The 16548-nt window shown below is 40.9% G+C and overlaps 1 protein-coding gene across 1 annotated transcript in view; it reads right to left on the reverse strand.

Annotated features, from left to right (window-relative positions):
* Window positions 1-15974, reverse strand: part of Ubtd2 (ubiquitin domain containing 2) — a 62594-nt gene extending 46620 nt beyond the window's left edge. The window contains exon 1 of the mRNA XM_085694838.2: window positions 15815-15974. Within this exon, the coding sequence (XP_085550964.1) occupies window positions 15815-15884 (70 nt within the window). The 5' untranslated portion in view covers window positions 15885-15974. The remainder of the gene's footprint in view (window positions 1-15814) is intronic.
* Between the last annotated feature and the right edge of the window lie 574 nt (window positions 15975-16548).

Raw genomic sequence — 16548 nt, forward strand, 5'->3', positions numbered from 1 at the left:
TAAATCAATTGAGTTTTAAGTTGGAAACATTCTATGTGTGACAGCAGAAGGCAGACAAGGTAGGAAAAATACTTGAATAAAGCAGATGAAGATTAGAACTGCTTTCTATATGATTCAGTTACATACTTAGGATCTCAGTTCAAAATTAAATTTTTAATGGAGTCTCATGTAGCCCGGGTTAGCCTCCAACTATGTTAACAAAACTGGCCTCAAACTCCTGCTCCTGCCACACTCAAGCACTGTGATTATAGTCATGCACCACTGTACCTGCTCAGTTCAAATTTTATTTTAAAAATTGTACTAATTAAATTATTTTTTAAAAAAGAGGGGCATGCTATAAGTTGTGTGTGAAGCTCATGGGACAACTTGAGGGAGTCAGTTCTCTCCTTCTACCACGTGGGTCTCATGGATCAAATACAAGTCATAAGTTTGGCAGAGTGCCTTTACCTGCTGAGCCATCTCACCAGTCCCAGTTCAAAGTTTCTACCTTATGAAAATAGTCTTTAAAAATTAAAGACACTACTGACAGTAAGCAGAAGAGTCATTAAAATCTATATTTTATTAACTTCAATTTAACTTTAAACTGTGACAAAGGAAAAAGTTCATACTTTTGCTGTAAGCAACAAAGACAACCCAATTCCCACCATATATTGGAAGAATACTTAGAAAAAAGAAAGCAGAACTTATAACTGGACTACATGAGGCTCCAGGGACTAGGTCAGGAAGCTTGAGGTACTTTTATATGACAATGTGAGATATTCATGTTATTATTCCTTTTTCAGATAAAAACTTCTCCATGCCTTAGTTTCCTCCCCTATAAGATGGCAATAGAAATGAATCTTTCTTAGAGTCAAAGTTAAAAAAAAGAGACCGCACATGAAAAATCAAAATGCACATCTCACATACTTGTTAATTATATTAGGAAGCAATAAAAAGGCATGTATTAACAATAACTTCAGTAAGAACCACTCACTTAGCAAATATCAGGTACCTACTACTTATAAATCATTGAGTGTGTTACGGGTGAACGCAATGTGTATCTGCTAGCAAACCATAGGCAAGGTAGGAGCTTTAAAGTAGGAACAGTACAAAAGTTGTGACATATATTACTAAATATCATACAGTATGTTAGAGTGTTATGAATCCTAAGTTATATTATATAGTCTTATTTGTATACATTTCCTCTTAAAACAATTCTCTACTTACATGAAAGAATGTAACTTAAAATGAAAAGGGCTGGCCAAGCTTGATTTTACGTGCCCCTATCCTAGCACTGAGGGATTAGAAGGCTAGACACACAAACTTTGGCAATCCTGAACTACAACAAGATCCTACCTCAAAAAACCCTAAATAAATAAATAAGTGAAGTCAGGGATGTAGCTCATTGTAAACCAGTTGACAAGCACACATGAGGCCACAGCTGAATTCCCAGCACTGCATCAATAAATTAAGTAACGGAAAAAAAAAAGTTCTGTTCCCTAAGTTAAATGACTTTTTAGTAAAGAATGTCAAGAGACCATTCCCAAAAGAGAATTTACCCGGATTCTGTCCATCTCCAGTATCCATAAAATGTCTGTGAATATGTAATATATGGAAGAATACATAAAAATTCAGGGAACCATTCTTAAAATAGAGTCTCATGTATCCTGGGCTGGTCTCCAACTCCTGGTGTAACCGAGGATGACTTTGAACTTCTGGGCCTCCTGCCTATCTCCTCAGTGCTGGGATTATCATTACGTGCTACCACACACAATTTTATGGAGTGGTCAGGTTTTGGGAATCAAACCCAGAGCTTTGTGCAAGGTAACTGAGCACTCTACCACCTAAGGTATATTCCCAGCCTCAGAATTACTGAACAGTGCTTTCATAATTTTTATTTACACAATACTCAGCATAGGGTACATATGAAGCCTGAATTTCTACTACATTTAACATAAACACCGAGTTGGCTGAAAGACAGCTAACTAGAGTCCACCTCTCCATTGAACTATGTGGGCTACAAGTACAATTAATTTTTTATCATAGCTAAAGCAAGTCAAATCATCACTAGGTTTGCTAAGGAGACAGGATAATATAAAACAGAACATAAAATAAGTAGAGAGGCTTTAAGCAAATTAGATCACTGCTTCCTTCGTCAAATGGGCAAACTTATTCCAGACTTAATTACTGTAAGGAGAGTATCTAAAGAACTCAAGAGCCAATTAGGAAAATAATTTCAAAACCCAAATGAAATAAAAATCAAGTAGAAGGCTTTTCATTTCCCAAATAATAAAGTCACAACTGTCCACCTGTTACATTACCTATATATTCAATACAGCTATTCTAGAGCCTTTAAAAAATGAGGGAAACAATAAATAGGGCAAAGTGCTAACCTTATAGAGAGTCTAGGATTCTTGGGGAAAATGAGTATGTATTTTTTGAGACAAGGTCTCATGTAGCTCAAACTCAATATATAGCTTAGAATGATCTTGAACTTTTGTCTCCTCTTGTTTTCACCTCCTGAGTACTGGGATTACAGGCCGCCACCAAACCGAGTTTTGTGCATTATCCTTATTACATCTACTACACCGGGCTCTGTGCATGTTAGGTAAGGACTCTATTAACTGAACTATATATCCCTGAAATAAGTATTTTTAAAAATCAATTAAAATATATTGGGGGAGGACAGCAAGAAGGCTCAATGGGTAAAGACACTTGTTGCCAACTTGACCTGAGTGAGTTCAATGCCCAGGATTCACATGGCAGGAAAGAATGGATTCTACCAAGCTGCTCTCTGATCTTCGTACACATACATAGATATACAAATGCAAACACACAAACACACGTGCAAACACTCCTATACAACACAAAAAAAATGCAATTAAAAAAATTAAAATATATCATAGAGACATGCTTTTTGTTGCTTTGAGGCAGTCTTGATATGTTGCTGTAACTGACCTAAAGTGAACTATATAAACCAGGTCAGCCTTAAATTTTAATCTTTCTCTCCTCTGCCTTCTGAATGCTAGTATTATACCTGCCCAGTGAAATAAATGTAATAAGGACAATGGGTTGGGTGTGGTCAGAGGCATAGGCAGGCAGATCTCTGAGTTCTAGGCCAACTAAGGCTATATAGTGAGATCCTGTCTCAAACCCCCACCCCTCCAAAAAAGAACACCAAAACACGTATGCTGGTATGTACCCTTTTAGTTCCAGCACTCTTAAGGTAGAGGTAGGAGATCTCTGTGAGTTTGGGGCCAGTCTAATATACAGTGAGTTCCAAGACAACAAAGGCTACTTAGTGAGTAGCCTGCTTCAAAACAAAACAACAACAACAAAAAACAAAACAAAACAAAAAACCTAAAATGAATTGGAAACAAGGCACCATATCATTTCTATTTCAAGTAAAACGATAAATGTCTTGAGATTTTTAAAAGCCATTCCTTACTCACTAGAAGGTGGAGATCTCAACGACACATCTCTGACATTCCTTTGTTTCACTGAAGTCTTACCCACTCTTCAGAAGCCATGGCTGGGTTTTAGCAAACAGGCAATCATAAAACCTCTGGAATTGCACCTGATTCTGTCCTCAGTGCTAAGAACTAAACCCAGAGTCTTAAGCATACTAAGTACTCTACCTCTGAGCTACATTTCTAGCTCTGGTTCCTCCTCTCTATGCTATAGACAGATCTGTCATAGGCCATCCATCAGGACCTTTCCATGAAGTACAGGTTGTCTGAACTTTCTGAGGGTAAATGTAATACAAGCGTTTTCCTCAATAGGCAAAGAACTAGAAAACTTTACATCTGAGAAGAGCGAAGCCAGGGAAGAGGTAAAGAGGTAAAGAGAATAAGTCTCCTAGTGTCAAGTTGCATTCCAGTTCACACCATCAATAATGAAGTAACTGCACTTTACAAAATACATTATGAAGCCAAAGATGCTCTGGAAGAGAAAGATGGTCTGAAAGCTTGTTCCTTATCTGCTCACAGAAGTCCTGGGGAAAGTGAACTGAGGGCAGGGGTGAAAAAGGAGTAAAGAAGCTTCCAGAATCTGTAAAACTGTGTTTAATGGTATAGCCACTCATGGCTAATTTTAATGTGTTAGTCTTTCCTTTGTTTGCTTACTATCAGTCTTCTTAGAATTCAAATAAATCTGGTAGCATGTTTCTCTAAATTGAGTAAACTTAACTGACCTACTACTATTCAGTCATTCTAAGAGACTCTGCACATATAATAAAACAACCAACTTATTAATTATATATGCCAATCTCAGAATAAAGAAAAACTGAAATTATGTGAAATTTTTTTTTCCAAGATCTTGTTCTGATTTTTAAAACTGACTCCAAAGAATGCAAGGGAACAGCAACAACAACAAAAGCCTCACGAGAGCTCCTCAACATGGTCTGAAAGACTGTTTTTTTTTTTTTGTTTTTTGTTTTTTTGAGACAAGGTCTTTCTATGTAGACCCAGCTCTATGGAACTCAGAGATCTGCCTGCCTCTGTCTCTCCAGGGCTGCAGTACAAAGTTCCACAAAGTCAAATTTCAAACAAAAAGCCACCATGAAGTGGGTAGCTTCTGCTTCAGATTCTATGTGCAGACGCTGGAGTGAAGGCTTCTTTTACCTCTGCATATGTGAAACTTAGGGAACTTTGCGAACATGCTCCTGATTATAATGCCTTCTCATAACGTGGTGCATAATTACCCACACATGTAAGGCTGTACAAGGGAGCACACTAACACAGCATTTGAGCATCTAAGTTCCATCAAAATGCCACCAAAAGCTCGGAGGCATCTGCTCAGTCTATGCTCGCACCAACACTGCAAGAAAACAAATAGTGCTCAGGGAAAACAAGATTCTGTATGATCTGCCACATATATTTCAACTGTTGAATACATCTCATAGTGAGGGTGATCTAAACTTTATATGAAACTAAATCATTTCTTTTTACTTTTTGTGAATGAAGAATTTACTGACTATAAAACTAGAATAACAGGAAATTAAATGCTGAGCCTGGTATGAAAGTTACGACTAATATGTTAAATGTGACATACATCTAAAAAGAAAGGGCCATTGTCAAAGAAATTGTTTTAATTTACCGATATTATCCAACATGACTTCCCTGGGAGTTGGGAAGTCAAATGATTCATCTTCGGTCATAATGAGAGGAAAGGGTAAATGGATTTGCTCTCAGGGGCCTTCACTACACTAGACGGTCCTATTAAACAAAGCTCCTGTTCTAGAACCAACTAAGGTCTTTAAGGAACTATCACTTTCTAACACCATTATAAGAAATAAAGATGTGTACCATACAATGTACTAGAGCCTTAGAAACAAAGAACTAAATTCTCTGTCAAGTACAGCTTACGTTCTAAGAGAGGCAATATTCAAAAATAACTACAAGAAATTATTTTTTTTCAAAGGAGTAGAAGTAAGTAAACCATTGTAAGTAGTGAATGAAACCTGTGAAGTTGATAAGAGATATGGGCTCAGACTGGGTCAATAATGCAAATTATCCTAATGCTGAAGACAACAGAGAAAATGGGAAGAATGCAAATCCACTATAGCCTGAGTACATTATAATCATCTTCTGTTAAAAGTAGATCTACCTAATTTCAAGATTTTATTAATCATTAACAATATTAAAAAGCCAGGTGGTGGTGGCACACACCTTTAATCCCAGCACTTGGAAGACAGAAGTAGGCGGATCTTTGTGAGTTCAAGGACAGTTTGGTCTACAAAAGCTAGTTCCAGAACAGGCTCCAAAGTCACCCTGTCTTGAAAAACCAAAAACCAAACCAAACCAAATAAACAAACAAAAAAAGTTAATAATCCTCTATCAAAATCAGATCTACCTAATTTCTACATTAAGGAAAATTACAGAGCCTAGAACACAAGAAAATGAAAACCAGGGTTACAGACAATTCCAGACTGTGGCCCATCTGTAAGACTAAAAAAGATAATGCTGCCAGACATAGTGGGGCACACCTTTAATCCTAGCACTCAGAAGGCAGAGGTAGGCAGATCTCTGTGAATTCAAAGCCAGTTTGGTTTACAAAGTGAGTTCCAGGGCAGCCAAGGACACAGAGAAATCCTGTCTAGAGTCCAAAGGGGGTTAAAAAGAAGTCAAAGCCATAAAGGGGGGGGGGGGGAAACCACTTCTAGATTTAGAAAAGACTGAAGAGAAAAATCATAGGCAATGCCTAAATACCAACAGTACCCAATTTTGAGAAACAAAAATTGTATATAAGTATTTGGAGAGAAATTGGGAGAGTCTAATTATGGACTAGATCTTGGAAAACACAAAAATAAATAGTTCCAACTTTTAGGTGTGATCATAGTACCATGGCAGGAACTTTATTGATCAGAGCTGCATGTTGGGAGTGCCATAATGTCTTGCTTAGTTTCATACAGTTAAATGAAAAGGGGAAAAATGCAAGCCATACAAAGGAAATACAAAGAGATGAGGATATAGTTCAGTTGGTAGAGTGCTTGCCAAGCATGCTCACAGCCCTGGGTTTGAAACCCAGTACTGTATGAAATGTGGTGGTGCACCAACAGTCAGAAAAGAGACAGGAGTGTTAGAAGTTCAAGGTTATCTCAATGACACATCAAGTCACAACCAGACCCCCATACTTCCCAAAGAAATACAATTCATAATTTGTTTAATCTAGGTTGTAAACAGGAAGTATTTGTTGAACTAGATACTGTCTTTTATAAAAATTTGACTGGAGACATGGCTCAGTCAGTAAACTGAGTTCAAGTTCAAGCATGAAGCCCTGAGTTGGACTCACAAAAGCAGATAAGAAAACCAAAGGCAGCTGCACACGTCTATAATCCCAGCCTTGGGCAGGTGGAGACAGGAGGACCCCTTGGGCTTGCTGGCCAGCTAGTCTAGTCAAACCAGCTAGCTCTAAATTTAGCAACAGAGTTTCAAAAAATAAAAGGTATTTATTTCTCACCTCGCAAGCTCTGAACTCTCCTAAAATGCCTTATTCTTTCCCTAGATTCTTTCTCCTCTGCATAGAGAATATCATTCTGCCATTTCTTCATGGAAACCCCTTTAAAAACCAATTTTCTTTCCTTTTTTTTTTTTTTTAAAAAAAAAAGAAGGGTCTCACTATGTAACCCTGGTTGGTCTCAAATTCTCAGAGATCTACTAGCCTCTACCTCATGAATGCTAGGATCAAAGGTATGTTCCATCACATCTGGCATTAAAAAAAACAACTTCTTATACCACCTCTGTTTTGAAGCCTTCTGACCCTGCTTCCTGATATTCTTTGAACTTTCCTAGCACTGTTTTCATTGCTGTGAGATTTTAAAAACCTTAATTATTTAAATGAATGACTCCTCCAGTACCCATAAACTACTTGATTATTACTGAGATGGTTACACAGATAGTTTCACGTACACAGAGTCAGAATAATGGAGGCTTGCTATTTTACTTAAAACTTTCAGGAAATGTCAGGAATGGTGGTGGCACATGCCTGTAGAGTTAGATATCAGCCTGGGCAGTGTACAATGTCTTTGCTGAAACAGAAGATTCTGAAAGAAGCATCTTAACTCTCCTAGGAAATAAAATATCTATCCTAAATGAAGGGCATACTCACAACTAAATGAACTAGACATAGCCTATAAGCATGGATGCTATTGTGAGTCAATCAAAGCAGTGTGCCCAGGCAGATCTCAAGTTCAGTTTACAATAAACACATAGTCATCTATCCATTTGCCTGGGATGGTAAGCACGCAATTAGAAAAGGCCCAAATCATTCCATTATCATTCATTCACAGGTTGGAGCTATATTTCAGCTGGAAAATGCTCACTTCATATGCACAAGGCCCTGTCACGAATCTCCAGCACCACAAAACAAAAATATCCCTGGGCCAAGTCGTGAGGAAGTGTTTATAATAAGATTCCACACTCAAGTCTGGCTCATACAGTTATACTTCGGTTTCCTTGTATGTCTAACTTAACAGAAATTCCATTTCTGAAAGCAGCTCTTATGGCTTGAATATGAAATGCCCCTATAGGCTTATGATAAATGCTTGGTCCCAGCTGGTGCTGCTATTTTGGGAGGTGGTGGAAACTTCAGGAGATGAGGCTAAGAGGCATGTGGCAATAGGTCACTCCTTCCCATTCCCCTCTCTGCTTCCTGTCTGCCATGAGGCAAACAGCTTCCTTTACACCATCTCATTAGAGAAGCTGTTCACTCTCACCTCATACCCAAAGTAATGGAGCAGCCAACCGTCAAAATGAATCCTTCCTCCCCAAAGTTATGTCACAGCAATGCAAAAGTAACTGATATGAGAGCTATGATGTAAATTTTTTAAAAATTGTCCACATGCAAAAATATGGTATTTTGTATTGCAACATGAACGCAAATTCAGCAATATTTAGCCTCTCTCTGCTTAATGTCAATATATTTAAAAAACAAAACAAAACCTTGGGGCCAGCAAGATTAGCTCAGTGGCTATTTACCACTTGACACAAGTCTTAACAACCTGAGTTCATTTCACAGAACCCACATAAAGACAGAGAAAGCTGACTCTACGAAGTTGTCCTCTGACCTCCACATCATTCCCCACACAACAGATAGATAGATAGATAGATAGATAGACAGACAGACAGACAGACAGACATATAGACGAATAATATGATTCCTGTGAAGTAGCTAATGTAAGGATAACACATGCTGACTGCTCTTGGCCAACACCTATGCACCTTTTAAGTACAACTGCATTAGAAATTGTCAACCTATGGTCTGTGAACTATCAATCAATCATAAGGACTTGGTGGTAGTACTGCCCAATAAGCAGAAACATGGCAAGGATAGTGAGGGGACAGCAAGAGGATCGGGTGTTTGATCATCAAACGAAGATCAAACCACACAGATGGTCTGTGGTAAGAAAAAAAAAACAAAAAATGAATCACTAAACTGATCATGTCTGACTAATTTGACTATATTTTCTTTAACCTAAATCAACCCAACTCTTTCTTCAAGAATTCACACTGCCTAAAGCCAAGAGATAGCTAATTCATTAATGTAATACAGAAGTTTATTACTAGTGATTAGTACTCAATAATCATTCTCATTAAATACTGCATGAGTAAAGTGCTTCCAGAACAAGCTATGAGAGCTTTGTACTTACAGCAGGAAAACCAAGATTCAACTAAAAGGCCCTCCATAAAGATCCATCCAAAAGAAAATAAAAAAGCAAACATAGACACAATCGAAATGAGGGACACACATACCTATCACTCCCAGTGGATCAGAACTTGTGTTAAGAGGTTCCTAAATTCTAAAGTAGACTAGAAAACCAGTTGGGCTGGGGTGGCTCAGTGGTAGGATGCTTGGTAGCCCTTCCATTTAATCCCTTTCATGACCTAAAATAAATTAAATTAAAAATAGCTGGGTGGTGGTGGCGGCATACACTTTTAATCCCAGCACTGGGGAGGCAGAGGCAGGTGGATGTCTGTGAGTTTGAGTCCATCCTGGTCTACAAGAGCTAGTTCCAGGACAGGCTCCAAAGCTACAGAGAAACCCTGTCTCGGGAAAAACAAACAAACAAAGACTCCCAAAACCAAATAAATAAATAAACAAAAAAATAAAAATAAAGACCCGAGTCTGACTTTAGGTAGAATTTTGCTAAATTGTCCAAGTTGGCCCCAACTTGCAATCTTGCCTCAGTCTTTCCAGTAGCCTGGAATGTGAGCATGCTCCACTCCATGTCTAACATGTTCTCAGATAATGTCAATGCTGTTGGTCCAGAGATCAAACTTTTTGAGCAACAAAGTATTAGAACATAAATTCTTCCCTGGACAGACTTCCCCACTGTGATATCAGTAAGTGGTTCAGTTAATACTTAATGGTAACTACACAGCAGTCAGATAGCAGTGAGCCCTTCCAAGGCGTCCAGAGTAGCCCCCTACACACTACTGATTCAGTCTCGCCATCATTTCCCATCCACTCCCCAAGTACTGGAATTATAGGTGTGTGCTACCACATCCAACTTCTGACCACTTAAACAGCTCCTCTACTCAGCCCCATGCTGCGGAGATCACTCTGTTTTCCTCACCACTTGCGATTACTGGACAGGTACATTATCTGACTACATTGCATCACAGTTGTTTCATGTCTGTATACTGTACTTTCCTAAAAAGGGCTTTTGAAATATTCAAGAAAAAGATCATGATTCCTTTTTGAACCAATGCTTTTGTTGATTCCAGAAAACACAACCATCATCTCATCTCTTGATCAAGAAGTTGAAGTGGAACTGTAAAGATGGCTCAGTACTTAAGCTACACGGTAGCTTATATCTGCCTATTAAATCAAGTTCCAGGGATAATTTAGCCCTTTTCTGGCCTTCGCCAGAACCAGGCACACATGTAATGCAGGTAAAACACTCAAACATATTAAGTAAAAACAGTATTTTTTAAAGAAGCTTAAGTGGAGCCAGGAGAGGATGACTTAACGCTTCTTCTCGTTCAGATAGCAGGTTGTGCAGGAGGCTCTTCAGTTCAAGGTCAGCCTGGGCTACAAAAACAAACCCTGTCTCAAAACAGCCAGTGCTGGAGACTAGGCCAGTGATAGAGCTTACTCAGCATGAGTAAGGCAATAGTGCACTGAGAGAAAAAAAGCTGAAGTGAGTTACTGAAAGAACTGCACTGCTAATAGTCTTCCAGATCAAAGGGAGCAAGCCTGAGACGGTTTTCTACTCCTAACTAAGAAGGTAAATGTTTGCCGGGTAGTGATTGTGCACGCCTTTAATCCCAGCAATTGGGAGGCAGAGGCAGGCGGACCTCTGAGTTCAATACCAGCCTGGTCTACAAGAGCTAGTTTCAGGACAGGCTCCAAAGCTACAAACAAAATAAAAAAGGTAAATGTTCCTTAATGGACTAATGAATTACTGCATACAGACCTATGTATTTATTCATAATCATGGGACAGATATATAAGTATATTTAAAATTCAAAGTAGAAGCACTGACAATGAAAGAATAAATCAGACTTTATTAAAATTACAGATATTTATAGAAAAAAGACACTATTCAGCAAATGAAAAAATTCAGCTACCGAATGGGAATAATATTTGCACAGATGTATCTTACATAAATATCCCAGCATCACAGAGGCAAAGGACTTGAATAGACATATCCCCCCCAAAATATGTAAATGGTCAACAAGTACATAAAAAGATACTAAATAACAGAACTCATCAGGGAATACAAACTACACCTCAAGGACATAGCACTTCACAAATTCAAGATTTGTGTTCTTTTTTAAAAAAAAATGGAAAATAAAAGTGTTGATGAAGAGGAAGAGAAATTGCAGAAAGATTTCAGGTAGGAATGAAAAATAGTATGGCCTCCATAAAAAAGTCTGGCAGGTCCTCAAAAAGATAAACAGAATTGTCATAATCCCCCAATAGCTCCACTTCTTTTAAAAGGAAATAAAAATAGATATTTATGCAATTTAAGTTCACAAATGCATTGTTTGCATCAAAATGTAGAAACTAAAATACAAACCAATAAATGGCTAGGTAAATAAGATGTGTACATATATACATATATTATTCAATTATTAAAAATTATATATTCTCATACACACACATCTGACACAAGAGGAGCCCAGGAAAGAGAATGCTAAGTGAAATAAACTACAAAGGAAAGAATATTATGAGATTCCATTTATATGAAACATCCCAAACAGGTAAATCCACAAAAATAATGTACACTGCAGTGGCATTTCATTTGTATTTTAATAAATAAAGCTTGCCTGAAGATCAAAAAAGTAAATCAGTCACACTGGCCAGCCTTACAGACCAGGCTGTGGTGACACACACCTTTAATCCCAGTAGCCACACGAGCTTGGCATAGAAATCAGGTGGTAGTGGTTCATGCTCTTAATTCCAGAATTAGAGAGGATTATAAGGAGGAGATAGCCCTCAGTCTCAGTCTGATCCTGAGATTTCCTGGAGGAAAAATCACCATTTTCGGACTGAGGTCGAGGTAAGAGCCAGTGGCTGGCTGCTTTGCTTTTCTGGTCTTCAGGTTGAACCCCCATTGTCGTCTGAGTTTTTATTAATTGTGCTTCCCTGTACAATATTTACATTATTAATGGTTATCAGAAATTGAAAAAAGGACATATTACCTTAAGAAAAAAATATGGATGTGGACAGTGATAACAGCTATATAACACTGCAAACTGCACTCAAAATGCCAAGTGTGGTGGCGCATGCCTTTATTCTTAGTACTCAGGAGGCAGAGGCAGGAGGATCTCTTTGAAATTTGAACACAGCCTGATCTACAGAGTGAGTTCCTGGATAGCCAGGGCTACACAGAGACCTTGTCTTGAAAAACCTAAATGAATGAATGAATGAATGAATGAATGGTCAATAACACCTCTTCTGTGCTATACTATATGGTAATTATCTTAAATAAAACAAAAAAAAGAGGAATAGAGGCTCTTTAATTTTAGCCAAAAATAAAAAGTTCTCACTGCTTTAAAAGTTATATGATGTCAAGGATATTATTTAGTTTCTTTGGGCTTCAATCTTCACCTTCAATATAGAGTTGACTGACATCCAACTCAAAGAACTGTGGACTCAATGCATCTATTAATCCCTTAGCACAGGACTTATTACATAATAAACACCAGATAAACGGTAGATTTTATTATACCAAAGTCTTTGTTACTCATTGAGTAGGTGTCTGTAAGGCTGCTATAAATGGGTGTCTGAAAGAACTCCATGACGATGCTTAGACATTCTGAAGTAATGATTAAAACAAGTGTCCAGCATTTGGCTGGCTTCTTGTGACCCTAAGAATCTGCAGACATGAGGATCAGTTCTCTTTGCATATCACTGAAGAGCTCACTAAAGAGATGAACTAAAAAAACAAGCATACTTGCTGTCTTCAAATTAATTGCATTGATGGTCTTCATAAATATTTATTTTAAAAAAAAATCACAAAGGGGCCAGAATAAATATTCTGAGTTCTATCCCTAGGACCAACATGGTGGAAGGAGAGAACCAGAAGTCTTGATGTCCACCATGTATGTATGAAACACACACACACACACACACACACACACACACACACACACACACACAGTCGGGCAGTGGTCGTGCACGCCTTTAATCCCAGCACTCGGGAGGTAGAGGCAGGCGGATCTCTGTGAGTTCGAGGTCAGCCTAGTCTACAAGAGCTAGTTCCAGGACAGGCTCCACAGCTACAGAGAAAAACCAAAACACACACACACCCTTGTCTACAGGTCCTAAGTATCAAGTCCAGCTTCACAATGTCGTCATAAAAAAGCAGAGAACCATAGAGAATATGCCATTAAAAAAGAAAGCCCCAACAATGGCAGACTAAAGGAGAATGAAAGCTATTAGAGAATCTTGAATCCATAGTAGAAGTCTTGTTTAAAATAAAGCATTTTTTAAAAAGGCATGAGTAGCTTAAATCTCAAGCCTGAATTCTAGGCAAAGTAGCCCAGAAAAAGAACTATAAATAATATCAATAGTCAAACAATAATACAAACCTTAGTATGTGAATCAAGCCATCTCCTTAGTTTTATGTTTTTTAAGACTTCTCCAAATTTCTTCACAGAAGTAATCTACCTAATAAGCTTTTCTGATATTTATATGCTCATAGTAAAAATATTTGGATTCAGCTGGGTGGTGGTGGCACAGGAGCACTTGGAAGGTAGAGGCAGGCTGATTTGAGTTCAAGGCCAACCTGGTTTACAGAGTTAGTTCCAGGACAGTCAGGGCTACAGAGAAATACTGCCTTGAAAACCAAAAACTAAATTAATATCTATATTAAAAAAACTGAGATCCAGAAGAAAAAGTACAATATCCAAATATTTAAAATCATATTTATTACAAACCAGCTGTCATTCCACAATGGTGATGCTCACATAGCACTGTGAACATAAGCTGCCATGAAATATATCTGAAGGCTGCATTATATACTTCAGGTTGATGAAAATGTTATAACTCAGTACATTCAGATTAAAACTACTAGTGTTTGAAAAGCTAAGGATCTTTGCCAACACCCTAAGGAGAGTCATTCCCTTTCAAACAAACAACAAAAAAGAACTGCTAACATGTAACAATGCAACACACACCACAAGAACTTTTGGTTTGTTTTGGAGACAAGGTTTTGCTCTGTAGCCCGGACTGGCCTGAACCGAACTTAAGAGCCTCCAGCCTCCCAAGTTTATGGCTCGACAGTGAGCTCTCACCTCTAATGACAGGAATGGAGAATAATGACTTCCAAAATTAAATTCCAGAAGAATTCTTTTGTACCCGACAGACCCTTCTTCTTCCAGCTACATCAAAGCTATCCCATGCCCTCTCTCCAAAGAAAAAAAGAGATATACTCCCCTTTTAAAAACTTTTCTGTACAAAACCATAGCAGTTTATGGTCCAGAAAACTTAAGTCCTGAAAGAAACTGATACTATAGCTATCTAATTGGATGCCTCTGGTACTAATTATCTAAAGCTAGGATTGCATGCTTCTAAAAGCCCATGTTAGTAATGTGAGTGGATCCTAAATTGCACTGCCAAATGGGCTAAACTGGTTCAATCTGAGTACAGAAAAGAGAAATATTATAATTGTAACATATGTGAAAGTTAATTAATCTGAATGCTAGTAAGTACTAGCATACTTAACTAGCACCATCTGACCACCAATCTGCCCTTTACCCAGTGTTTTTAATCACTCCCTTTATATACTTTGGCTTTGTTGTCACAGAGGACCTCGCCAAGTAAATAGGCTGTGACATGAAATGCGCTACAAAGGAGCATTCCATGAACTACTTTTTCAAGACGAAAACTGAATTCTCAAATTATTTGTCCAACATTTAGTGACAGGGAATACGGATAGATTTTAGTAAACCAGGATATCGCTAGGACAAAGATGGGTGCACAGGATTCAAGGGCAAAGCTTAAGCGACAGGGAAGGCCACCGGGTCCTAAAGTGTGGAAAGGTGTGACCCCGCCTATCCCCAAGCAACTCAACCACTTAAAAATAAGCACCAGACTTGAAGGCACCCAGTATCAGGTCCGTATCAAATCAAGTTCACTGTGGCATCCCCCGGTGGCTCTTTTCTTCAGCGTTCTAACTTCTACACATTCTGAATGGGCTCGGCACTTTTAAGGTCACTTAAAAGTAGAATTAATCTTACTGTTCTACCCCTCTACAACTACTAAGAATGGAACCAAAAGACTTCTCATCATGGTTACTATAACCGAGAAGCGCGATCCGCGCTGGAAAACTTTTACTCAAAGCACTAATCTTATGCTGGGGTACTTTTATCCTGCACGTTTCCCTTTTACGTAAGACACATCGGAATTTGACTAGTGCGCCCCGACGGCACACTGGGCTAACGCCCCTGGCAGCAGCAACAAGCCACGTTTTCCTCGGGCCGATCGTCTCCCCCTCCTCCTTAAAACACTGCCCACGGCCACTTGAGACTTCCCCAGCCCAGCTCCAGAAACTGGAACCAACCGGGGCAGCTGTCATCTGAAACCCGGGAAAGCTGAGCCCAGCCAACTCTGCCGACGCGGGAAGGGCCGGGGGTGCGGCGGGGCCCGTCGGGGGCACTCGGGGCGGCCGCCCCTCCCCGGCCCCGAGAGCCGCCATCCTGCCGCCGAGTATTTCTCCGGGATGGAGTGCCCCTGGCCGGGCCTAGGCCCGCGGTCCCGCGTGGGGCCCGAAGCGCGTGGCGGGGCCGACGCGGAGCACGAACGACAAAGGGGCGCGGGGTCGGGACAGGTGGCCGCCGCCGCGAACAATGGGGGGCCGCAGCTGCCCCCTGGCGCCACCTACCTCCAGTGCCGTCCGAGTTCTCGTTGAGGCTGCCCGAGGAGTCGTGTTGGGCGCCCACGCACCCGCCCATGGGGCCGCGGCCGCCACCTCAGGGCGCTCGTCCCGGCCGCCGCCTCAGCCTGCTCCGGCGCCGCCGCCTCGGGCCAGGCGCCGCTTTCTCGCCGCCCAGCCTCCGCCCCCTCGCCGCCCCTCCCACCGCCTCGCCCGGCCCCTTCCTCCGCGCCCACCTCTACTACCTCAGCCCCCGGGCCGCCCGGTCCGCAGGCCCGGCCCTCGTGCCGCCTTCGGCTCCCGCTCGGCCCCGCCAAGCCGGGCTTGGCCCATCCCGGGTGGGCCGCAGCACCCACTCGCCTCTCGCCTCCCCGCGCCCCCGCGTCTAAGCGAACCCCGCCGCCGCCGCCCGGCAGCCAGGCCCCATCACCGCCACCCTCAGCCCGGCTCGGCCTGCGCTCGGCCGGCCCGCCTAGAACGGCCGCTAGGGGCGTGGCCGCACTCTGATTGGCTGCAGGCGCCGCGGGGGCGGGGCGTTCCGAGCGGAGCCGAGTGGAGCCGAGCGCCCGAGGTCGGGAGGGTAGGGGGCGCGTGGAGGAGGGCCGGAAAGAAGGGGAGGAACCCAAGTGAGGACAAAGTGGCCCGCGCAGAGGTGGGGCTCCTTCTGGTGCGGCGGGTGGGAGAGGGTGTCGAGAAGGAGTCGTGCGAGACTTGGGTTGTGGACGGGCCGGGGCGTGATTAAA

This window comes from Myodes glareolus, chromosome 9, assembly GCF_982192425.1.
Source record: "Myodes glareolus chromosome 9, mMyoGla1.1, whole genome shotgun sequence".
In the NCBI taxonomy this organism is placed as follows: domain Eukaryota; kingdom Metazoa; phylum Chordata; class Mammalia; order Rodentia; family Cricetidae; genus Myodes; species Myodes glareolus.